Source organism: Phocoena sinus, chromosome 8 (genome assembly GCF_008692025.1).
Source record: "Phocoena sinus isolate mPhoSin1 chromosome 8, mPhoSin1.pri, whole genome shotgun sequence".
In the NCBI taxonomy this organism is placed as follows: domain Eukaryota; kingdom Metazoa; phylum Chordata; class Mammalia; order Artiodactyla; family Phocoenidae; genus Phocoena; species Phocoena sinus.
The window spans coordinates 55,866,163-55,890,519 of record NC_045770.1 but is presented as its reverse complement, the minus strand read 5'-3'; the positions used below and the strand labels follow the sequence as shown (position 1 = coordinate 55,890,519).

The window sequence follows — 24,357 nt, the reverse complement described above, 5'->3', positions numbered from 1 at the left end:
TGCTGCCCACTCCATCATGTCCCACCCACCACACACTCCCACCACTGGCCCACTTCATGTCTAGCCATCACAACCCATTCAGCATCCCTCCCAATTACTAGATCCACCCTCTCAAGCCTCAAGCTTTAGCACTTTATTTCCCCATTGCTTGCCTGGAGCAATCACACCCAGGCTGGACAATGCTAGGAAGACACCTCCTCCAGGAAGCCTTCCTTGCTCTTTATGCATCTACTCCTAGCTGGATTTGGGGCCCTCTCAGCCTCCAGCGCTGAGAGCTCGCCAAGGGCAGGCACAGAAGCTGACTCACCTGTCGGCCCTTGCCTGGCACAGGTTGAATTTCTTTCCCCACCTCTTAAATCTGGTCTGGCCTTTTGACTTGCTTTGACCAATAGAATATGTCAGAAACGGCAATGTGCCTGATCCCAGCTTAGATCTCAAGAGGCTTCTGGGCTTCTGCCTTCTCTCTCAGAACTTTGCCACACCATGTAAATAATACCAACTCACCTGCTAGAGGGTGAGATACCATGTGGACCAGAACTGAGTTATCTCAACAAAGGCTCCAGAGTCCAGCCAAGATCAGCAGAGTTTCCTCTCACCCACAACTGACCACAGATGTATGAGTGAGACCAGCTGAGTCCAGAGACATTTCCAGCTGGACCTATAGGCTTGTGAGCAATAATAAATGCTTATCATTTTACACCACTGGGTTTGGGGAGCTATTTGTTACACAGCAATAGCTTACTAATTAAAAAATGCACATATAAATGACTGGAAGTAAATGTATGATGCAAACACAACATAGAGGAGGGAGAGATGGAATGCCTGCCTCTTGGTCCTCTCATCTTATACACGTCATGGTTGCCCAGAACAGCATCAAACAGTGTGTAGAGGTCATTGAGCAAGCCCACCACCTCAATGGGCTCACTCAGGGCTGAGATGGTGGTAAAGCCTACAGTGTCACTGAAGTATATAGTAACCTGGTCAAAGTACTCTGGCTCCACAGTCGCCCCCATTTTCAGAGCTTCAGCCACAGACCTGAAGGGATGGGAAGGGCCAGAGTCACAAGGTGGGAGGACCATCTTTCCACAGTTGGAAGTGAGAGAGGGATATTTGGGGGAAAATCCTGGGTTGAGTGTCAGGGGATCTGGGATAGCTCTGTTGGTGTGCTGGCTCCCCTCCAGCAAATACCTGCCCCTCTCTGGACATTATTTCCTCTGAGGTCAGATGGGGGACCCTGTACCTTGTCCTTGTTCCCTAGGGAAAGAGGCAGCAGAAATTCAACACTCATGTGCCCCCAACAGTGCCTAATACATGTAAGCATTCTATTAAAATATGTTGGATAAATGAACAATGAATGAACTGAATGAATTAATGGAACCCAGATTTACTGAGCACCTACTATGTCCCAGGTCCCATGCTCAGAGCCACTGAGGCTAGAGCCACAACCAAGTCCACTCACGGCAGGAGCATCTGAGAGAGCAACCTTTCCATCTTCTGTCTCTCCAACCCCAGCTCCTCAGTCCACTCCTGGATCAGGTCCTCCAGGTTCTGGGAATACTTCTCCAGCATCCACAGCATAGAGTCAGCAACACTGGTCTTCTTGCCTTGGTTGATGCTTTTGAACTGAAAATGGAATGAAAATCCCAATTTGTCCATGAAGGTCAGCACACTTGGCCCTCAGGTTGAGAATCTGGACCACAGGAATGAACCAGACATAGTCCCTGCCTGGAAGAGCCAGATGGTGGGGAGCAGATATGTAATAGACAAGGGATGGCAACTCTGACAAGTGAAAGCACAGATGGCTGGGAGGAAAAATGGGTTGGTTCTCTATGAGGTGAACAGGCAGGGAGAGGACTTTGCAAAGGAAAGTTTTCCCAGCATTGCATCACCATTAACAAACACATTGGTTCTCACAAGAACACTGTGGAATAGGCATTCTTTGTTCTCAAAGATAGGTGGATGGATGGATGAAGAGATGGGTAAATAGATAAAAGCAATGTATGTAGATTATTTACGTATATAATCTATTTCTACCTCTTTATTTCTCTCCCTTTTCAAAAAATTGTTTACAAAATAAAATAATAAATATGTAAGGGCACTGGGACCAAAGGAGAGTAAAGATTAAAAAAAAAAAGTTAATCCAGGAGTGAGGTCTATATGCAAAATGCATGCCAGAATTTGTTCATAATTTTGGATATGAGCTTCCTAGCAACAAAGCAAAGAGGGAAATAGAGATTACATAATCTATGGAGTCCATAAGACAATGGAGTATTAAACTAGCTTCTCAAAAGGAACACAACTACTGCTGGTGCTGAGCAGACAGAAGTACCTCTCTTAGGTCTTCATAAGAGGACATTCACATGTTGTTATAAATTGTACCTTCAACAACAACCTTATAGGAACTATGGCACCCAGTTTCCTAGGGAGACTTCCTTGAACCTTCCCCAGTATGGTTTGCACCTTCCCAAAGTGCAGTCAGTAGGAGAAGCAAATTAATGATGATCAAAGTGACGGGGTTCATTCCTGTCTAAATCCAGCATCTAGACCTTTGTGTGTGTATAGGTGTGCATATCCAACCTTCATTAATACTGCTTCTCTCAGGCAAATGTCTGTAAGGTAGGTAGTAGCAGCAGCCCCTGAAGAGCACCTATTTTGTATTGCTCATCAAAGCAGAGGCATAAGCTTTAGAGGTCAGTTGCCATGAGTGTGACAGCTGCTGACCTTGAGACAGCAATATGGACAAGAAGCTGACTGTAAGGTCATCTCTGCAAGGAAGGTCCCCATTTTATAAATTAAGACACAAAGGATCTGAGAAATATAACTTGCCAAGGACAACATAATGGTGGAACAGAGTTTCAAACTGAGGTCTATTATATATTAATGTTATCACCAGCCACCCCTCTGAATTATTTTATCATTTGGAATGTGTTTTCCATTGTTTCCCTTGCATTGCCCAGGAACAAAATCATAGGATCTACAAATAACAATCACTTCTTCCTTTATAACATTCATTTTCTTGCTTAATTGCATTGGCTGGTACTCCCAGAACAATGTTATATGAGCATAGCCCAAGTCTTTCGACTTCAAGGTCAGTGCTCTTTCTCCTCATTCCCTCCTCAGGAAATTACTTGTTTTTTTTTTTTGGCTTGGTTATTTCACTTGATGGTCACACCAACATGTCAAGTTAGACCAGAGTTAGTCTTTCTAGGCATCACCTAAGGAGATCTGAGGCTCAACAGTGCAATCAATTTGGCCAAGATCAAGTAGTAGGTAAGTGGCAGCATAGATCTGAATGCAGGCCTTCTGACCCTGAGCCTCCCCACAATGTGATGGAATTCTCACCTTCTGCATGTGAAGTGTATCGTGTGCCTGTCTCTGCCTTCTCTGCTACTGAGCCTTGGGAAGACTCACCCCTCACTCAGGGCAACAGCTTGCTCCCCCACCTCGCTAGCTATGGCAATCTCTGACCCCTGGAAAGATTCTAGGCTGGTGTTTTAAGAACTGGTTGCTCGTCCTAGCTCTGCAACCCACCCTCACACAGGCCACTGAGAGCTCATTCACTCTGAGGTCCAGATTTCCCATAGGACACCTGTGTGCTTCTCCTGTCTTCCTGCCTCTCTCTCCCTCATCACCTGTCTGGAAGCCCCTCTCACTCACTGAACCTGTCCTTGGCAACGTTCCACTGTGGCTGGGGAGTGCAGGGCAGGAACGGGAGGCACAGAGATGTCACCTCAGGCTTGATGGGTTGCTCTGTGGGAGCCATTAGCCTGCTCAGTCAGGCCCACACACTCCACCACCGCCCTGAAAACTCGTACGGGCTTGCCTCCCCCTCCCAATGCAGTCCCCAAGGCAGGCCTGGGGGGCCCCAGTCCCCCTCACATCTTCCATTCCCTGATGCGGGGAACCAGCGCTGCCTACACGGCCACAAATGGCTCCTCTGCTCTGGTGCCAGGAGGCCCGACACAGGGTTGGGTCCCCCACATCAGCACTGCAGAGACAAACCTGGGTTTGGGTTCCAGCCCCACCTTTCGCTCCCTCACTTAACTTTGGCAAGTCCCCTCACCTCACTGTGCCTGGGTTTCTCTCTTGTAGAGCCCAGATAACAGCAATGCTTCCTCGGAGAGCTATCATTAGGGTTAAATGAAGTAAGCATAGCACTTAGCATGGGTCTTGGTGCTCAGGAAGGCAAATGTCCCTGAACCCAGAGTTCTGAGAAAGCTTTCCTCAGATGGTGGGCCTCAGGCCTCACCCTCAGCGATGACGATGCTGGCCCATCGCCCCCTTTCTGCACAATGGTTCCAGGCCCCGAGGAGAGTGTGGGGCCCCCGCTGGGGAAAGTGAGGTGAACCGATCAGCCGTTTCTTGTGAGCAGCCAGCTCCTCTGGGGACGCTGACCTGGGTATAGGTCTGGTCCAGGTTGGGTCTGTCCTCCGGAGCCTCCTCCCAGCACTGCTCCATCAGCTGGATGCACTCAGGCGGCCCGTGGTCAGGAGACACCAGTGGCCGGCACAGGGGAGGGGGAGACACCACCTTCCTGATGATTTCTGCAACAGGCACGGGCCGGGCAGTGGGGCTGAGGTCCTCAGGAGGGCTGGTGGGAAGGGGTGGGCCTGGGATCCTGAGATGGAGGGCAGGGTGGGCCTGTGGGGTGCAGACATCAGGCCCCGAGGGTATTCCTCAGCCCCTTGATCTGTGCCCCGGGACGTGCTGGCCAGTGGGCCAGGATCGCTGTTTTCCTGGGTCTGCCCCAGTGTGGCTGGGGAAGGGGTCTCAGCCTGGGAGACAGGTGAACAGGGTTTGAATTCTGGATCCGCCACCACCTCTCTATGAGATGGTGGACAAGACAGCAATCTCTCTGAGCCTCGGTCTCCCCATCTGTGAAGTGAGCTTAATAAACTGCCTTCTTAAGAGGGGAGCTGAGGGAGGAGATGACAGAAGCTAGATCTCGGGGTACTAGGTTCACTCCAACCCCTGAACCCTGCACAACTTGTTACTGCTCTGTTACCAGCAACGACCACGAATGTGCTCGAGACCTGCGCAGTGCAGCTCTTTCTACCAGCCCTGCCACCTGGAGGCTGTCTGGTACCAACTCTCCACAAGTGTGAAGCAAGACCCTCTGCTTATCATTATCACCATCATGATGACTCTTCTCCCAGGACCACCCCTGCCGCGGATCTTCCTGTCCCCGCTCCACGTGATGAAGACCACAGACTAAGTCCAGATCAGATAGATCGACGATCCAGCTCCATCTCTGCCACTTGCCATCACTCCGTTCCTCGGCTTCCCCACCTAACAACCAATGGAAATAACCCCACCTCGGGAGGCTGTAGTGGGGCCCGGGGGAGCTGAGAGATTCACAGGAGCACCGGGAGGAGGTGAGGCTGGGTACCAGGCTCAGGCTCTCAGCGGCACAGGAGAGGACTTCGAGATTATCCACTTATATTCTGTACACGTTATGCCATCTCTCTGAGCCTCAGTTTCCTCACCTATCAGAAGGGCATAATAATAGTACAGACCGCACAGGGCTGTCAGAGGTATAGCAGGTTAATATCTGAGGAGGGCTGAGATCCTCCTCAGAGACAGTGAGGAGGTGGGTCCCTTGGAACCAGTGAGGAGAAGCTTCTTTCTGGATTTCCCTTGGCTGGCCTCCTTGTTGGGGGCAGCCCATGATTCACTGTCCCATTTTACAGACAGGGAAACTGAGGTTCTGGGGCGGTGAACTAGGTCACCCACAGCCACAGGGTCAGTAACAAGCAGATGCTGGAAGTGAGCCTGATCGCCTCCCAGCCTGCACGATTTTCTCTGCCCAGAGGTTCCCGGTCTGCAGGCGTCAGACCCTGAGGGCCTCTGAGTAAAGGGTCTGGGAAGCTGGATGTGCTTGCAAAGGAGTGTGTGCAGATGGAACCAATACGAGGTCACACACACACACATGTCCAGCTCTTTTTCAAAAGTTTTTGGATGGTGTTGTGATGAGTAAAATACAGATCCATTTCAAAGTGTTGCTGATTTCAGAGCAGATTTTTGTCTTCGGGCATTTCCTCAGTCAGCGGATATTAAAAGTCAAATAGTAGCATGTGAAGCTCCAAACTTTTTTGTCATTAAAGTGGAGTCCTCACAGGCAAGCATGTTGGGAACCCCTGGCCCAGGCCAGGCCGGGTCTCGGGTTCCCTCCCCATGCCGAGCCTGCTGTCCACACCCAATGCATCACTGTGATGGACCAGCCCTGCTGACTGCTGACCGGGTAGGCTGCACATCCAGCTCTGTGGAGAAGTTGCTCCGTGGATGACTCCAGGAGATTTTAGGGCAAGAGCACTGAGCTCACCCAAATCCTAGACCCATGGCTTCCCGCTAGGGAGTCCCTTCCCCTCTCTGAGCCTCACTTCATTCATCTCTGAAAGGAGTGCACTAGCCCACCTCACAGGGTTGTCCAATGGAATAACGCATATGAAAGTGCTTTGGAAACCACAAGTATCCCCCCCAGCCACCACAGGATCTTAAAAAGATGCTATTTCTAAGAGCAAGGAGGTCTGCGTCCAACTGGGAGAGTCAGGAGAGAACATGGGATTCCCCACTAGCACACCCCTAAAACCACCCAGTATGCCAGGCACTTTGTCTAAGGCATTTCACTGAAACCTCACAAATACTCTGGGAGGCAGGCATCATGGTCCCCATTTTACAGATGAGAAAACTGAGGCTCAGAGCCTGAAAGAGATTTATTCAGAGTCACAAGGTGAACTGGTGTGGAGCTGGTCTCAAGTCCGTGTCCCCCAAAGACTATGCCCTTGACATTCTACCGCCTGAGACCAGGAGAACTACAGCCAGGGAGTAACAGGTCGAGGACTGACAGCCCAATCCAGGGGTGACCCTGGGGTTCCAGACCTCGTCCCTAAAGCATGAGAAGCCCCGCACGGTGGCATGGCCGACAGACCCATCCGGCTGGTCCCCCCTCTCTCAGCAGGCAGATGTTGCCAGGGGCGGCGGAGCAGTTGAGGAGAGCTGAACAAATGGCACGACCAAGCCCCTTCCCTTCCCACTCTTCCACCCCATAAATCTGGGGCCTGGAATGCTCATTATTCATGGAGCAATGCTTTGTGCAGAAAAGAAGCGAGGCCAGGCCTCCCCGTGAGTTACAGATTATCCATCTGGGGTGGGAGGGGTGGTGGGTTCTGCTCCATCCCTGCCTGTACTGCAGGCCGAGATGCAGGGTATCTGTGAGACAGGTCCCTGGAACTGGACAGAGGCAGCAGGGGGACAATTAGAAGAGCAGCCTAGAGTCCAGGGAGCCCCGACAGAGAACACAGAAGGGGAGGAAATATTTCTGAAGTTGGGCCCTGGCACTGGGGTCAGAAGAGAAAATGCCTAAGACCAGGTGATGATGAGGAAGGTGTGAGTGATTACACCCAAAAGCAGGGGGACAAAGATGCTCTTCAAGGAGCCCCACTCAGGCAGAGGACCAAGCCCCCAAATACTGAGCAGACCGGTGACATCAGGCATGGACCGGATGTCTGACACATTTTTAAATCTGATCCCCACTATAAAGATGGGAAAACTGAGGCTCAGAGAGGGTAAGTGATTTGTGTAAGGTCATGTAGTAAGTAAGTGATCCAGGGGGAGTACTGAGGTCTACGTAGACTCAAAGTCTGTGCTGGGCAGCCCGGTGGTAAGGGCACGGGCACCTCCGGACACGGCAATGACATTGGGAGAGGAAGGAAGGGATTGGGCTTATACCCAGGAACCAACGTCTTTAGCCCTGGAGCTGGTCAGCTGCCATTTTGGCAGAGTTGCTGAAGGCTGCCTGGTTTAAGTCAAAGAAACGCAATTCTTGCTGTCAAACCAGGCATGTGTGTCTGTGTGGTTATTTTCAGGCCCCAATTTCCTGATGCTCACAGAGCTCCTCACCTACATGGGGTCTCCGCCAGAGACAGGCCGAGGAAGGAGGAGGACGATGCTGTACCTTCCGTTGAGAGCCCTGGGGAACCATAGTGCGGGCCCCAAGTCAGCACCTCCTGCAGGATGATGCCGACGCTGCAGGTTTCTCCTTTGAGGGTGCCCCGCCCGGGTTCCCCGGGCCCCCGCAGCAGCTGTCCACAGCAGCGCTGCAATCACAGGATGAGGCCACACAGCCGTCCTGACCACCCAAGCTGGGAGGCACTTCACACATGTGGTGTCATCGTCCTGTCCCTACAGCCCCGGAGGAGGGAGGTGCTTCTGTCCACCCCCATTCGCAGGTAAGGGCCCCGAGGCTCAGAGAGGAAAAGCCATCTACTCAAGGTCACACCACAGGAAGTACTGGAGCACCGGACATCTCCCCCTCTCCCCTTGCCTCACAAGCACCCAGTTTAAACAGAGGCCTCAGAACCTACTGGCAGCCTCCTGCCCACCCCTGAGCTGACCTTCCAGGGCTGGCCGGGGGCGGGGAGCCCGCTGAGCGTCCAGGAGCTCTGCATAACCGTGGTCAGTGACCTTCAGCACAAAGCGTCCAGCCACCACACAGTTTCGGGACTTGAGGCAGCCATGAGGGAAACGCCGATGGCACAGATACCACACACCCTGGAGTGGAATAATGGGGGTCCCTTAGGCCTGTGGTGAATGAAAGGACCCCTGCTTCTCTCAGAATTCCCACGGACCCCAGGAAACCTTCCTGCCTCCCCCTCACCCTTTGCCACACTGTCAGATTTTTCTCAGTTAGACGAAGTGGGAAGAGCCCAGGCCTAGGAAATCTGAGCATCTCTTGTCTCCCTTCCCTCCCCATTGCCTCCACAGCTCCAGGTTTGAGAAGGGTTCTCACACGGATCATATCCAGCACCAGCGAGGCCTTGAAAGTCCAGTCCAGCCGCAGAGCCTCATTCCGCAGCAGGTCCTCCAGGCTGCCCCGGGCACAGTGCTCCAACACAAGAGCACTGACCCCAGGGGCCACAAAGAAGCCCAGGAAGGTGGCAATGTTCTCATGCCGCAGCTCCCGCATCTGCCAGGGCAATGGTCACCTTAGCAGCCTGCAGGGGACTCTCAAAGTGTGGACATCTGACCCCCAGTACTTAGCACCCAACATACAGCTGAACACAGAGAGGCATCAGAAATGTTGGATGGATGTGATGGGTGGATGGATGGATGGATGGATGGTTGGATAAGGGATGAGTGGATGATGCATGGATGAATGATGAATGGGTGGGTAGATGAAATGGGTGGTTGGGTAAGTAGATGGGTGGATGGTTGAATGAATGAGCCAGCGAAATGAGTGTGTGGAAGCATCATGGATGAATAAGTGAATAGGCTGTAGCCAACTCCACAGAATAGGGATCTCGGCCTATTCTCAACCTAAGTGACATCATGGACCTAGAAACTGTGCAAATTTTCTCCCCAAGAGACAGAGACTGATGAGCAGAAGAGCAGAAGCGATCAGGCACAAGCAGAAAGCAGTCCAGCAGGTCAGAAAACTCGAATCCAGCCAGCAAGGCTAGCATTCGCCCAAGCAGGAAAGATGAAACCATTGTCTAGCATGGCCTTCCTCACAAAAACAGTTCAGGGGTCAACTAAGTGGAGGAAACCTGAATACTCTTCCCCCTCCTTAGAGATTTGCATGCTTATTAGCATACGCAGTGAGGTAAGAATGGCCTCAAATCCTTTGACACCCCTGCTGTCAAGAGCTTGGGCCTCTGACCCCTCCCCTTGACTCTGAGCAGGCTCTGTGACACTGTGACCAATAGAACACGGTGGAAGTGATCTTGTGTGTTTTGGGTCCAGGTCTTAGGAGACTGACAGCTTCCATTTCCTGTTTGTTGGAGCCCTCTCAGTTGGAGGCCTGAATGCTCATAAGAAGTCCCTCCACCCTGAGTCACCACACTGGCGAGATCACGGGGAGAGGCCCTGAGACTATCCACGGTGGGAAGGCACGTCCTGATGAGTCCTCTCTTCCAAGCGCCCAGCCAAGGCCCCACGCATGCAAGTGAAGACATCTGAGGCCTTCTGGACAGGGGGTCAGCAAACTTTCCTGTTAAAGTCCAGATGGTAAATATTTTCGGTTTTGTAGGCCTTGCAATCTCTGTCACAAATACTTCTGCCATTGCAGTGTGAAAGCAGCCACAGAGAGTTCCATAAACGAATGAGCATGGCTGTGTTCCAATCAAATTTTTCTCTACAAAAACAGGCAGTAGACTTGATTTGACCTGAGAGCCAAGCACTGACAGCCCATTTACAAGCCGAAAAACCACTGAGTGACCCCCAATACAGGTCAAGTGGAACTGAAGAACTGCTTGGCTGAGCCCTGCTCAAATTTCCTACCCACAAAATTGTAAGATATCATAAAATGGTTGATGTTTAAAGCCACTACATTTTGGGATAAGTTGTTACACAGTCATAGATAACCGGAACAGCATATTAAAGGTTCTGAGAAGTCCTGTGTCTAAGCCAAGGAACTTCCAAACTCATTTGCCCACAGATAGAACCTTTTCTTGTAAGAAACATCTACACATATTGATTGCAAGATTCCCACTGGGAAATGCCTAACCTAACCTCCAGACACTGAATCTCTCCGAAGCTGATTCCAGATGGTGGTGATGTTGGACATAATAATAAAATCCACAATTTTCCAAAGGCACTCTACTTGCCAGAGACAGTTCTAGGTTATTTCATCAATTCTCTTCAATCCTCATCATTCCCCTGGGGTGGATTTCATTAGCTCCATTTTACAGGAAAGCTAAGTGTCCTATGGAGGCAGGATTCCATCTCAGGTCTTCCTGACTCAAATCTTATGCTCTGTCCTCCGTCCCACAGTGCTTCTCGGGATGGTGACCATCTCGGGGGCGAAGGGGCTTATGTGGGTAGTGACGATAGGTGACTGGAAGCTCCCCGAAGAAAGGAATCCTGTCTCTTTTCTCCACAGCTCTGTCCCCAAAGCCCAGAGCATAGGCGGTGCTCAAAAAATAGTGGACAAATGAATGGATGTGTAGAGGGATGGAGGATACAGTCGAGGTCCTTCAGTGGTGCTGACTGTACCATGTGAGGATAGCGATGAAGAGGGGTGTGCCCCTGGTAGCCATGGGGATGATCATATTGGGGTGGTGATGTGACGTTGGGGATGCTGGTGTGCGATGGTGACAGTGATGGTGTCTATCTGTGATGACAATGGGGCAGTGATCATGATGATAGGAAGCACTTCCTTTTTTGAGGCTAGAAGCTTCTGCATTGAGCAAAGACCAATCCAGACCGGTAAGGGTCTCCTGACAGCACCCCGTCCGCAGCCCACCCTCCACGCCCTCTGCAGCTCTACCTTTCTCAGGAGGCTGTGCCAGCTTCAAACTTCTTCAGCCACACCCACACTCCCTGTTTAAGAAAAGACAACAAGAGTTCACCCCCTGCTGGTCCCCAACTCAGGCAAACCCTCCCCCTCTCTCAGCCTCAGATTCTTCCCCACAAATGTGCTCTTTCTGTGTGCTTCAAGCCAGGAAGAGCCCAGCCAGCAGAAACTAGTCAGACTTTGTCTCCTTTGGTTGACAGACCTCAGTTCTAGTCCTCACTCCACCACTTTCTAGCTCTGCGACCTCAGACAAGGGACTTCAGTTTTCTGAACTTCGTGTCCCAATTCTGTAAAGCGAGGATGACACCCACACCCACATTGAGAGAGCTAACGAGATAGTGGATAGAAAGTGTGTTAGCTCCCAGCGCCGAGGTCGGCTTTACTCTGCAGGCCTCGGGCACCTATGACACCCCAAACCCAGCGAAGTGAGGGGCTCTCTGTGGCCCAGAAACCCTAGGGGAGGAGAGAGGGGAGGGTGAGAGAGGCAGGGGCCTTGGGCAGCGGCTCTGTCCTCACCCAGGGTTTTCTGTAACCTTAGCCTTCTCTCCCCCACCCCCCGCCCCCGCCCGTCACTGATGGATTTCTGCCTCAGCCTCGCCCGCAGCTCATTCAGAGGAGCAGACAAAACACGCTTTGTACATCATTAAAGCCTCCTTTCAGCAGAAGAGAAAAATGATGGGATTCCCCAAGGGAGAAGGTGGAACAGAAGAAGAAAGACCCTCATGTTGCTTCCCCTAGAAATAATTAGCCCGGTTCATCAAACGGGGGACACGGAATAGGAGAGTCAGAGCATCAGTCACTTGTTGATTTTGAGAACCCAGCCCCCGAGAAATCAGTGTCCTCGGCAACTTTAAAACCTTGCTGGTCTCACCTCTGACCTTCCAGCTTCCCTGTCAGCTGGTGGCCCAGGCTCTGTCTGGAGGCTATCCTGGGCTGGGTGCTGCCCCACACTCAGGGCCTCAGGGACCCAGGATCTCACTGTCCCTTGCCGAAGCAAGCAGGAGGGTGACCTAGGTTGGCCCATTGCTGAGAGAAGCCCCCGGGTAGACCCACGCAGGCAGTGCCCAGGCCCAAGTGGCCAGGGACCGGTTGTTTCCCAAGGTCAGGTCACAAAACACGTGTGACTAGGAGCTGGGAGTCCTGCTTCCCACTTCTAGCCCCACCACCGACTTGCTGTGGGACCCAGGAAAGTCGCTGTCCCTCTCCCCGCCTCAGTTTCCCATGCTATAGCAGGAATGGGGCATATAGAGCCCTGAGGCTCCATGGATTCCCTTGGGCTCTCCCAAACTGATAACAGCTCTTGAGACCTGAGCAGGGGGGTGGCAGAGGTCCTCGCCTGGTACAGAGCCACACTGGTGGGCTCCTGGGGGGCTGGCAGGCTCCTTGCTGACCCCTGGGCCACTGACCTCAGGCTCCCGCCATCTGCGACACTTCTTGATTCACTTGCATTGTCCACGCGCAGCCTCCAGAGGGCGTGGTCAAGACCCTAGACCGGCTCTGTCTGCCGCTGCCCGCCCAGCCCGGTGCCTGCCCCACCCACCCATCTGCTGGGGGGCCGGTGGATGAAGGTGAGCTCCTGGGCTGTCAGCAGGATCCAGTAGGGGCCCCGCACGAGCTGCAGCTGCTGGATGCTCAATCTGAAGGTGAGAAAAGTGCAGGACAGAGAGGATGGTGCAAATATCACTCCCCCCATCCGGCTCCTCGGATCTGCCTCTGACCCAGAGCCCTCCCCGGTCCTCTCCCGGTTTCCCTTCCTGTCTCCCCATCAGTCCCAGCTGGGCTGAAGGGCACCACTGAGCACTGTCCCCCAAGAGCCCCTCGGCCCAGCTCAGGGCAGGACCCTAGGCCTGATGTGCCTTTGAGTCCCTAGCCTCGGTGTTTCCAACTCACCTGGAGATCTCTCGGGGTGAGAGCTGGGGGCAGAAGACTGCCCCCTCCTGGATGTGGCTGAGACTCAGGGATCACAGAGGACTTCAAACCCAGGAAGAATTGTTTTCCAAGCTGAAGAGCCCTGGGGGTCATCCTGACCAAGCCCTCACTGTATAGATGTGTAGCCTGAAGCTCAGGGAGGATGGAGTCTTGTCTGAGGGCCCAGGCTTCTTCCCCAAGTCTCAAAGGACCTCCCAGGAGGTCCTCTGCCGGCCTTGATAGGGTCCTGACTGCAGCTCTAGGATGGACAGGAGGGTGGGGAGGTCCTGAGGTCTGGGACAGAGGATGGGAAAGCTGCCTGCAGATGACAGGGCTGTGTACAGAGGAGAGGCCCTGTGGGGTGGGGGGCACAGAGGGACAGAACGAGGCTCAGATGCACAAGATCTCACCTGATGAGGCAAGTGAGGCCTGCCAGCCAGCACCAAGACCAAGTCAGGGCCAGAGCGAGAGGCCGCCTGGGGGCTGCTTACCTGTGGGGAAAGCAGGGTTGGACATGAGTCCCAACAGTAACAACTGCACATGGAGCTCAGCCCCTTCTCTCAGCTCCTGCTACCTACTCCTGGGTCCTCCTCTGGGATGTGAGGACACAAACCCCTGCCCAGCACCCTCTCCAGGGCAAGGCTCAGGATGGCCCCAGACCGGGAAAGTCCTACCTGTGGACTGGTCATCACGCACAGATGTTGATTCCCAGCACAGCTGTTAGGGTTCTCACCTCAGGCTCCTGGCCTCCAGGGGCCCCACAGACCCTGCTCAGACCCCATGACTGTCCTGACCACACTCTGGCCCTTGTCTGCCAGCATGTCAGGCTCTTTGCCCTAGACTGAGAGCAGCTGGACAGCAGAGCCTGTTTCTTATTCATCTCGGGGTCCCTAGGCACCTTACACAGGGACTGGACAGGTAAGATGCTGAATAAATACTGTGGATCCCTGTCAATGATTATCCTACTTCTTGCATACTCCCCACGATGGGCCACTCACTACCTCTTTTGGCAGCCAATTTCAGTGTCATTCACTTTGACTGTTAGAAGGGCCCTCCTTACACTGAATCTAAACCTCTCCAGCCCTCATATCAGGATTGGGTGTGAAGAGGCTGCTCAGGACCACTGGGCAAGGTGGAGAGGGCTACTTTGCTTGGGCAACCCCAGCTTCAGCCTGGGCTGGCAAGGTGGTGAAATGCCAGGCCCTATTCTGGAGAGAGGACATTGACCTCCACTGCCACAGAAGCTGGGGGGAGGCATACCTTCTTCCTTTGCCTCCCTCCCTTCCTGTCTTTTGCTGAAGGATAAGCACTGACTGTCTGCCCGCGGATGAATCTCCCCCAATTTAAGTCCAGATAATCATAACAGCACTGAATAGCTTGTAGTACTCACTATACTGTTGCACATTGTGTTGCACTGAGCACCTATTCTAAGGATGCCACGTATTTCAATGCAGTTATTCTGCACAACGACCTCTAGAAGTAGGTACAGTCATGACCATGATTTTGTGGAAGAGGAAGCAGAGAGATAGGCAACTGTCTGTGAGTGGCAGAGCCTCGGTTCAAACCCAAGCAGCCTCGCTCAGGCATCTGGGCTCCCAACCACCGCCCACGCTGCCCCTCACCCAGGCTCCTAGAAAGGAAGCTTGACTTGCCATCTGGAGGAGGTGAGGGAAGAAGCATAGACAGGAAAGCGGTCCAGGCCTAGGGAGCCGCAAGCACAAGGGTTCTGAAGCAGCAGTGTACCTGGTGTATTCAACGGGAGGGCAGAACCACATGTGAGGAAGACAGAGGGCAGGAGGGAGCTGAGGGCAGAGAGGGCTCTGGCTGGACTCCGGGCAAGGGAAGCTTCTGCAGGCTCTGAGCAGGGGAGAGCCAGATCTGACTATGTTTTCCGAGGATCCTCCAACCTGCCACGGTGAGGTCCAGGACAAGAGCAGAAGCAGGGAGGCCTGCAGGGGGGCCGCTGCAGTAACCTAGCGAGAGACGACGGGGGCCTGGACCAGGGAGGAGATAAGGGAGTGGTGAGCAGGGCTCTGCTTCTGGGCGAATTCTAAAGATGGAGCCCCAGTGTGCTGCTGACAGGCTGGGTGTGGGGTGTGAGGAGACGAGGGTGCCTGAGCCTCGGGGAGGATGGGGTTGCCATCACCTGCAGTGGGGAAGACGATGGGAGGAGGCCAGGGGGCAGATCGGGAGTTCAATTTCAAAGTCAAGTTGGAGATGCCAATTATTCATCCAAGTAAGAGAGGCCGCTGAGGGGTGGCGGGAGCCTGAATGAAACATCGTCCCAGCCCTCATGGAGCTAATACTCGTGAAGACCAGCCCCTGGCTCCCCTCTCCGGGGGATTCTGTCTGGTGGCAGAGGCAGGAACAGCAGAGATAACACCACACAATGTGGTAAAGCCGTGATGGAGGCAGCCAGGGGCTGCTGGAGCCCAGAGATCTCTACAAACACCTCCTCTATCAGCCCTGGCTCGCAGACTTCACCTTCTGACAGGTATTCATTCATTCATTCAACAAATCCATCAGCAAACGTTTCTGGAGCATCCACTGTGTGCTGAGCTCAGTGCCGAGAATTGAAGATGCAACAGCAGACGAGAGTCACAGTCACTGCCAGCACCGTGATGGAGCTCACAGTGTACTGGGGGGTCAGGGGTGAGGGCAAGAGCTCTACGCCAGTGCAGGGATGATGGTTCATTCATTCCTCCTTCCCTAGGGCTGAGCACAGTGCCTGGTGCCTAGGAAGTCCTCAGTCAATATTTGTGGAAGAAAAGAGAGGCAAAGAAACGGTTGCGTGAAGGCTTCTTCTTATGAGCTCCCACTAGTCTGGGGACAGATGGCACTGGTCCTCCCCAGCACAGGACACACGTGCTGTGAAGTCACGCACCCAGAGGCTATGGGGAGCACCGAGGTGGGCTCCCAGCCCTGACTGCACAGTTGTTCTGCAAGGAAAGGAAGGATTTAGCCAGGCAAAGAGGGAGCACTCGAGGAAGAGGAAAACGCACATGCACAGGGAGGCCAGAAAGGGTGGCGTGTGTCTGGGGAAAGGAGAAGCGAAGCAGCATTGGGAGATGGAGGTAACAGAGCAGCAGAGTCGAGGTCACGGGGTGGGGTGGCTGCTGAAGGTCTGGGGCCGGCAGGGACATAAGCGAGCCTGGCCAGACCTGAATCTACCCACCGATAGTGGTAACTGTAACTAGGTGTGCACTAGGAAGTGTGGGTGCACTTGTGTAGACATGTAGACATGTGCTCATCTCTATCTACCTATGTGCTTGTATGTCGGTGCAATTCCAGCAGGGATGCAAATCCAGGTAGATGAATGTCGGAAATGAGAACATATGGGCCTCACAGCTCACACTCTCCAGTGGTCATGAGGTAAAGGAAATCCTGCACCTGGAGTCGAAGACTTGAGGGCTCCCTGTGTGACCCTGGGCAAGTCACCTAACCTTTCTGAGCTTCAGCTGTCCACTGGGGCCCACAGAGGACAGTGTCCTTGTCACGAGGCTGCAGCACAGTTTAGGAGAGCTGAGAGATGGGAACGTGCTCTGTAAATGCTTTAGCTCTGCTAGGCCGAGGCGAGGCCTTGCTAGTCTTCCCTGGAGCTTCGCAACCTCTGGGTCAGTCTTCTCGATGGTGGGGCAAGTCTCTTCCTTTCTCTTGCTCTTCACATGACTGTCCACATGGAGAGCCTTAATGAATGAATGATGGATGGATGGATGGATGGACAGATAGAGAGATGGATGGATGGGTGGGTGGATGGATGGATAGATGAATTACCTCTCATGCAGAGAGTACTAGGGTCAAACCAGCAGCTGGAGTCACGTACCGGAGGGGCTGGCCCTGCCCAGGGGCTACACTTGCCATGTGCCTGTGTCCAGATGTGAGTGGGGCCCAGCTGGCTTCCTTGACCATCTGTGTCCAAAATGACATACGGAGCCAGCCTCCTGTCCTTCTCACCTCTGGCTAAAGCCAGCCACATCCAGAGACCCTGTGTGGTCCCCTAAGTGGGTCCCTGGGAATCCTGCCCCACGGCTCTCAGAGCTGTTCAGGGCATGGGCCAGCAGGACAACAGCATCATAGATGGTTCCAAAGAGTGGGGACACCTGTGGAAGAGAAGGTCTCTCAACCCCGTAACCCCAGGGCATAGGCTCCCAGACATTTCTGGGTCCTGGCCCTCCTGCCAGCAGCAATTGTTTGAATTATCATCCCCTTTCCCCATTCCCCTACACAGTGCTTTCTTTAGTCCCGCCATTACTTCAGTCCCCACTCAGAAGCCTCACCATCTCCACCATCATGGCAGCCACCACCACTCACAGACATCTCAGACTTGCCCAAAACTGAACTCCTGATTCTACCGCACCAAACTCCACTCCTGCCAGATTTTAAGAAATGGAATTACCACCTGCCCAGTTTCTCAAGCCTAGGCTTGATTCCCAACTTCTCTATTTCTCTCTTCCAGTTCATCATCAAATCTTTTTGGTTTTATATCAGAATTTGTTCCCAATCGAACTGACTTTTCACCACATCTACTACTGTCACTTGGGTCCCAGCCCCCCTCACTGCTCACCTGAACCACACAGGAGCCTCCTAAGGGCTTTATCGCTTCGTCTGGTCCTCTTCAGACCATTCCCCAAAAAGCAACCAAACCATGTTTTCAAAAAACATAAATCTTTTCTCACTTAAACCTCACCGATGGTTTTCCATTTCATTTGTAAGATCAGATTCCTTACCTGGCTTGCAAAGCCGCACATGATCAGGCCCCAAGCTCATCTCAGACCCCTTCCCCATCACTCACGAGAGTCCTGCCATTCCACACTCCCTTTCCTCCTGTTCCTCTGGCCATTGACGCTCAGCTGCCTCTGGGCCTTTGCACTTGCTCTTTCCCCTGCTTGGTTGCTCTTCATCCAGATATACGCCTGGCGCCTCCTTATCATTGAGAGCTCAGTTCAAGGGCCGCCTCCTCCATTCTCTGCCTATCCTGTCTCTTTTTGCCCACTACTCCAGCCCAGCCACTCTCTGGCACTTTATCCTGTTTCATTTTCTTGGCGACACAATCACTATTTGAATTTGGTTATTGGGTTGCTTGGTTATTGTCTGTCTTGCCCTAACAGAATGGAAGCTTCCTGAAGGCCAAGTCTGCCTTACCCATCACCACGTCCCTGATGCCTCGAACAGTGCCACATGAGAGGGACTCAACCCACATTTGTCAGATGAATGACTGATTGAGTGACCCTCCATCGTCATCCACATCCCTGTCACCACCTCCAGACACTATGGTCTTCTTATCACTAAGAAGCAGACATCCCAGGAGAGCCTCAGGCAGCTGAGTCCTATAAGCCAAAACGGAGCCGGCAGCTGCATCCCGGCCACCCACACTCTTCAGATCCAGTGACTTCAGAAAACCTTCTTGCTCTCCCACACTTCCATGGCTCTCTCTTTCTCATCTTCACAATGTGTTAGAGAGATGTGGAGAAAGGAGAGGAAGAATGTGTGCTACCTCCATTCCTTTGCTCTAGCTGACCCCTGTGCCTGCAATGCCTTCCCCTCATTTCCATCTGCCATCACTTCTCATTTTCAGGCTCTTCCCTGATGTCGCCTCCTCGGCAAAGCCCTGCCCACACCCACACCCTTGCAGATCAGCTCCCCCAGCCTCTGGGCTCCTGGGTTCCCCGTATCCACATCTGTCTCCCGCCAGCCTCAAGCCTCCTCCCTGCTGGAGCTCTGTGTCCCCAGAGCTCAGCTAGCATCAGGCACAGAGCAGAGCTCAGTGACCGTGGTTGAATGAAGCGTGTACAAAACACTCGACCCTGTGAAGTGGGTCTCATTATCCCCATTTCCTCTGCTGGCAAACTGGATTCAGAGAAGTGAGGTGCCCCAGGAAGGCTGAAGATCCAATCTCACCCTTAAGAGACTGCCAAGCTGGTAGGGAGGCAAGTCCCAGACAAGAGAAAAGCGGATCACAAGTGTGGGCAGTAGCAGGACCAGTGGTGAGGATCTGAGGGTCCTGGGAGGAGGGCTCACGGAGGGCTTCCCAGGGTCTGAACCACCTACACTTGGAGTGTAGATCAGGAGGGTAAGAGGATGCCCTCCCAGTGCCAACTGCAATGGTCTGTGCAGAGTAGCTCCTAGAAATTATGTTCAGTGCAGAGGAATAAGAAGGACCTTGGCATTACACAGAGGAATAAATCCTGATTTTATCATTTACTAGCCCCTGACCTTGGGCAAGACATTTAACTTCTCTGAACCTCAGTTTCCTCATCTGTAAAATGGAGATGACAATAGCTATACCTGGCAGAGCTGTGGTGAAGACTAAAATGTGTAGCGTATTTACAGTGAGGATAGTCATTGTGGTGAGTAGGTAATTAACTAGGCGCTTATTAAACAGAATAGCTATCATCATCACCATCACCATCATCACCGTCTTTGGATCTTTGAGGAGAGGCAGGTGTACTGGGGTGTAAAGAAAGCTGGACCAGGAGGTGGAGGTCTGAGCTTCAGCCCTAGTCCTGCCCCTGCCCCATTCGAGGTCTCAGCCTCGGGCTTCCCCAGTGGCGCAGTGGTTGAGAGTCTGCCTGCCGATGCAGGGGACACGGGTTCGTGCCCCGGTCTGGGAGGGTCCCACATGCCGCGGAGCGGCTGGGCCCGTGAGCCATGGCCACTGAGCCTGCACATCCGGAGCCTGTGCTCCGCAATGGGAGAGGCCACAACAGTGAGAGGCCCGTGTACCGCAAAAAAAAAAAAGGCCTCAGCCTCCCCATCTGTAGAAGAAGCCGGTTTGCAGGGCTGGCCAGACCTGAGCCCTCCTGGTCTGTGATGCTATGTTTCTCCCAGCTCAGAGGCCAGGGTCTTGGGGAGTACTGCTTTTCTACCAGTCTCTGAGGGACCCTCTGTACACTCCCTCCTCTTCCACTGTGATGTTCTAAGTGGTCTCCTAACATCCCACCCCAAGGGATGAACCCCTCAGAGCAGCTGGGTTTGTTCTGGGCTCACAAAGAGCTAATCACTTCTTGTTGGGAACATAGGCATATATGGCTGATATTAATGACAGACACCTCTCCCCTCAATCTGTACTTCCCAAAGCACCTGTGATCCACTCCTTTGCCTGGTGCTGCTAGAGACCCTGAGGAGAGACCTCTTATCCTCTTTTCCAGAGGAAGAAACTGACTCTGAGCAGGGCAGTGACTTGTCCAGGGTCTCACCAAAAGTTAGGGCTGAGTTGGTCCTGAGCCTGGCTTCCCACCTCCCAGCCAAAGACAAAAATCACCTCTCTTATTGAACACCTAGAACATCAGAGCTGAAGGATCCTGGAGATCTAAGCATCTGAACCAACTCCTCTGTGTACAGATGGGGAAATGGGTACAGAAAGGAGTGTGGACTTCCCTCCATCCCACAAAGCAGCAGGAGGCTCCCCTGGTCCCTCAGTCCTGCTGGCCATGCTCAGTGTCCCAGGAATTCTGTGGCCGATGGCCTGCAAGGGGTCACAGAAGGCTCAGGCCCTTAGCGAGGGCAGCCTCTGGCCAGGCTAGAGGAGGAGCCACCTTTAGTCCCACCTCCACCTCTGACTCGTGAGACAGTGTTCACACCCTTTTCGGTGCCACCTGTACAGGGAGGGCTTAGTTTATATGTTTAGGGTCTCCAAAGATCCTTCATCTCCAATATTCTAGCTGTCAACAAAAATTAGGAAACAGGTGATTTTTGTCTCTGCAGCTGGCCATGTCCCCTCTCCTAACCCTTCCCCCAGGAGTGTGTGAGCTGCAAGTGCTCCCACCTCTGGCACAAGGGGTTCAGGTGCCACCCTCCTAGGGAGGGACCGTTTGTAGTTTTAGACTCAAAGAGAGAGACACTGAGGATTAGCCACAGATATTGGCTCATGGAGCCAAGTTCATGAAGCTAGTCGATTGCATAAAACCATAACGCAAAAAGATGAAGATGCCTTTAGTTACATTAACAAACAAATGACCAAAATATTCCAGGGAAGGAGGATGGGGGATTCCAGTCAGAGCCAGGGGCCCTTCAAACCCTGTATCCAAGGGTCACTCTCCTGCACCCCAACCTGGTCCTTCTTGCCTCCTTCAGGGCAAGCTCCCCAAAGACCCATCTGCCACGCTGTGCTGTTGGAACTGATTGACCGCCTCTCGGAAGATCCTGAGGTTCCTGCGTGAGCGTCCTCGGATGTCAGACTCTCCAAGCGGGCTCTGTCCCGGGGAGCCCCCGTTCCCACCGCAGCCCGCACAGTCCCACAGTCACCCCTCCAGCTGCCTGCCAGCTTCCAGAGACTCCTGCTGAGGGAGGGACTCGTATACAGCTCATTCCCTCCTGTCCTCCATAGGGGCCTGAAGAAACCATTTGGAAAATTCCATCTTTTCAGACCCTAGGACTCCGGGGAGCCAAGCACAGAAGAGAAGGAGGGAATGAAGGAGAGAGGAACTGAGGGAAGGAGGCAGGGAGGGAAGGAGGATGTCTTCAGCACTACGGACAGCTCCACACCTGGCTGGGACTCCCAGGAGGAAACGGGAATGGGCGAGCACTGAAGAAACCAGCATTACTGAGCATCCACTACGTGCCAAGCCCTGTGCTGGGCACTATTTATACAACCCACTGAGACAGGTACTGTCATTATTATTCCCACTTTATATATGAGGAAAGTACAGCTCAAAGAGGTTAGGTAATTTGACAAAGGGCACAGAGCTAGTAAAGTGATGGGGCTGACTATTGGTCCAGGCTTCTGCTCATCACACCACATTGATTCTTTGGGAATTATAACAGCGGTTTTTCTATCTTCTCTTTTGATGTGGACCCTTATGTGGAGATAGATGCCAGAATGCAATGGATTTTCAGCCCTTCCTCTGCCACCTGCTCTCTCCTACTAAGGTGAAATTAACCTTTACTAAGTGCACGAAATTTGTACTATGTGCTAGGGATTGTACATACCCTGTACAACCTCTCCGGGCTGTACATAGTGAATGCGCAATAATGCTGGTGTCTTTAGTGCTTGCCCATTCTTTTTTCCTCCTGGAGTCCCAGAAACCACTGTTTCTGATGGTTAAGTGCTGCCATCTACCTGGCTTCCCATTATTCACACTGAGATCAAGGAGCTTCCATTACAACACCCCCCATGGCCATCTCTGGCCTACAAAGGACAACTACCATAGAGTTCTTCAAGGATAGGGAGGTCTCCCACCCCCATGAATGAATTCCTTAATGCTTGGGTGAAGGGAGTGTCCTCCGGCTTCTCCTAGGGTTGTGATCAGGTTGCCTGTTATAGATCCACTCCAACGTGCCCACTCTCCTGAGGCTTCAGACTTTCCTACACAGTGTTCCAAGGAAGTTCTGGAATTTCAACATTGTTCAGTAAGGCCATCACGGTGTCCAAGCTTCAATTAATCAGATTATTATAGCCAAGACATGCTAACAACCTAAATGTCCAACGACAGATGAATGGATAAAGAAGATGTGGTACCTATATACAATGGAATATTACTCAGCCATAAAAAGGAATGAAATTGGGTCATTTGTAGAGATGTGGATGGACCTAGAGTCTGTCATACAGAGTGAAGTAAGCCAGAAAGAGAAAAACAAATATCGTATATTAACACATATATGTGGAATCTAGAAAAATGGTACAGATGAACCTATTTCCAGGGCAGGAATGTCTCCACCCCAGATGTCTCCACCCCATGTCCTGGGGTCCCAGTCCTTTCCTATTAGCACTCTTCCTTCAATACAAGAGACCTGGGGTGGAGGTGTCATAACTCTGCAAACTTTACCATCAGACCCTGGGTTTGGTCCTCGGTTATACCCTCCTTGCACCCACAGACATGAGGGACTCCTTCAAGCTCTCATGGAAACCTTCTGTTGTTCACACACGTTTTCAATTTTATGGTCATAATTTTCTATTTATTTTCTCTCTCTCTCCCTCTCTCTCTCTCTCTATATATATATATATATGATCTCTTGGGCTGTAGGAAGAAGCCATGTGCCTCTACTGTCTGTTTTTTTTTTTTAACTTCATAAATGCCCATGATCTTGGAAGATGGTTTTATTTTTAATAAATTTATTTTTGGCTGTGTTGGGTCTTCATTGCTGCGCATGGGCTTTCTCTAGTTGCAGAGAAGAGCGGGGACTACTCTTCCTTGCGGTGTGCGGGCTTCTCATTGCGGTGGCTTCTCTTGTTGCAGAGCAGGGGCTCTAGGTGCATGGGCTTCTGTAGTTGTGGCACGCGGGCTCAGTAGTTGTGGCTCTCGGGCTCTAGAGCGTGGGCTCAGTAGTTGCGGCGCATGGGCTTAGTTGCTCTGCAGCATGTGGGAATCTTCCCGGACCTGGGCTCGAACCCATGTCCCCTGCATTGGCAGGTGGATTCTTAACCACTGAGCCACCAGGGAAGTCCCTCCACTGTCTTTATAACCAGTATTGTTGCCACAGGGCAAAGTGCCACAGCCACTTGATATGCCAAAGTCTGGCCTTCCCACCTGCACCGCACCCCATGCTACTTCCCATGATCATTTGAGTAACTGTGATACTACCAGATGTCATGAATTACTTGCATCCTATTTCCCCCAGCAGGAGATTATCCCCATGGTGCTCAAATACAGGACAAACCCAATTCCAGAATCCTATTTGGAGAATCTAGTTCCTAAGACCACTCTTGGCGCTAGACAGAGTCCTAGCAGGAAACTGAGGGCAGACTCAAATTAGGGTAATTCTAGAAGGGCTTGTTTACAAAGGCCTATTATAAAGGTGGGAGCAAGGGTTTCTAAAGAATATTGCAGTAACTTGAGACTAATGGTAGCAGACCTATTGCCTCTCCAGGTCCAAAGGGACGAGGGGAAGGAGTTTTCTGGAGCCCAGAAGACAGTTGGTTGCCTCAAAAGGGGAAAGGACACATCCAGACTATGATGTCCCCACAGGGAAGAATCAAGGGAACTAGAAACCCAATCCCATGTCTCTTACCCTTGCTGCTAGGCTTCTCATTGGCCAAAACTAACCAGAATCCAGGATCTCTCCAGGGGTTCTAGAGTCCACTCCATCTGTCCCCCAGAAAAACAGAAGTCCTTAGCTGATGAAGGAGCCTTAAGTGGTCTCTGAGACACCTCTCAGACAGGAAAAGAACTCTGTGTATCTCCACCCACACTTGCACATATCCACTGGTTACTGGCCAC

The 24,357-nt window shown here is 52.3% G+C and overlaps 1 protein-coding gene and 2 long non-coding RNA genes across 3 annotated transcripts in view; all 3 read right to left on the bottom strand.

The window, feature by feature from the left end:
- Positions 1-9,088, bottom strand: part of LOC116758314 (guanylate cyclase 2D-like) — a 36,703-nt gene extending 27,615 nt beyond the window's left edge. The window contains 7 exon segments of the mRNA XM_032641143.1: positions 845-1,035; positions 1,460-1,623; positions 4,396-4,544; positions 7,955-8,060; positions 8,062-8,096; positions 8,394-8,550; positions 8,789-9,088. Coding sequence (XP_032497034.1) covers positions 845-1,035; positions 1,460-1,623; positions 4,396-4,544; positions 7,955-8,060; positions 8,062-8,096; positions 8,394-8,550; positions 8,789-8,965 — 979 coding nt within the window. The 5' untranslated portion in view covers positions 8,966-9,088.
- A 2,184-nt stretch (positions 9,089-11,272) lies between these two features.
- On the bottom strand, positions 11,273-14,177 carry LOC116758776. The gene is made up of 3 exons (XR_004351227.1): positions 13,612-14,177; positions 12,700-12,930; positions 11,273-11,319 (listed from the first exon to the last, which is right to left on the bottom strand). It is a non-coding gene; the product is annotated as an uncharacterized LOC116758776 (long non-coding RNA).
- Positions 14,178-17,088: 2,911 nt separating this feature from the next.
- LOC116758775 overlaps positions 17,089-24,357 on the bottom strand; it is a 42,734-nt gene continuing 35,465 nt past the window's right edge. Inside the window, exon 5 of the long non-coding RNA XR_004351225.1 lies at positions 17,089-17,301. This is a non-coding gene — a long non-coding RNA (uncharacterized LOC116758775). The remainder of the gene's footprint in view (positions 17,302-24,357) is intronic.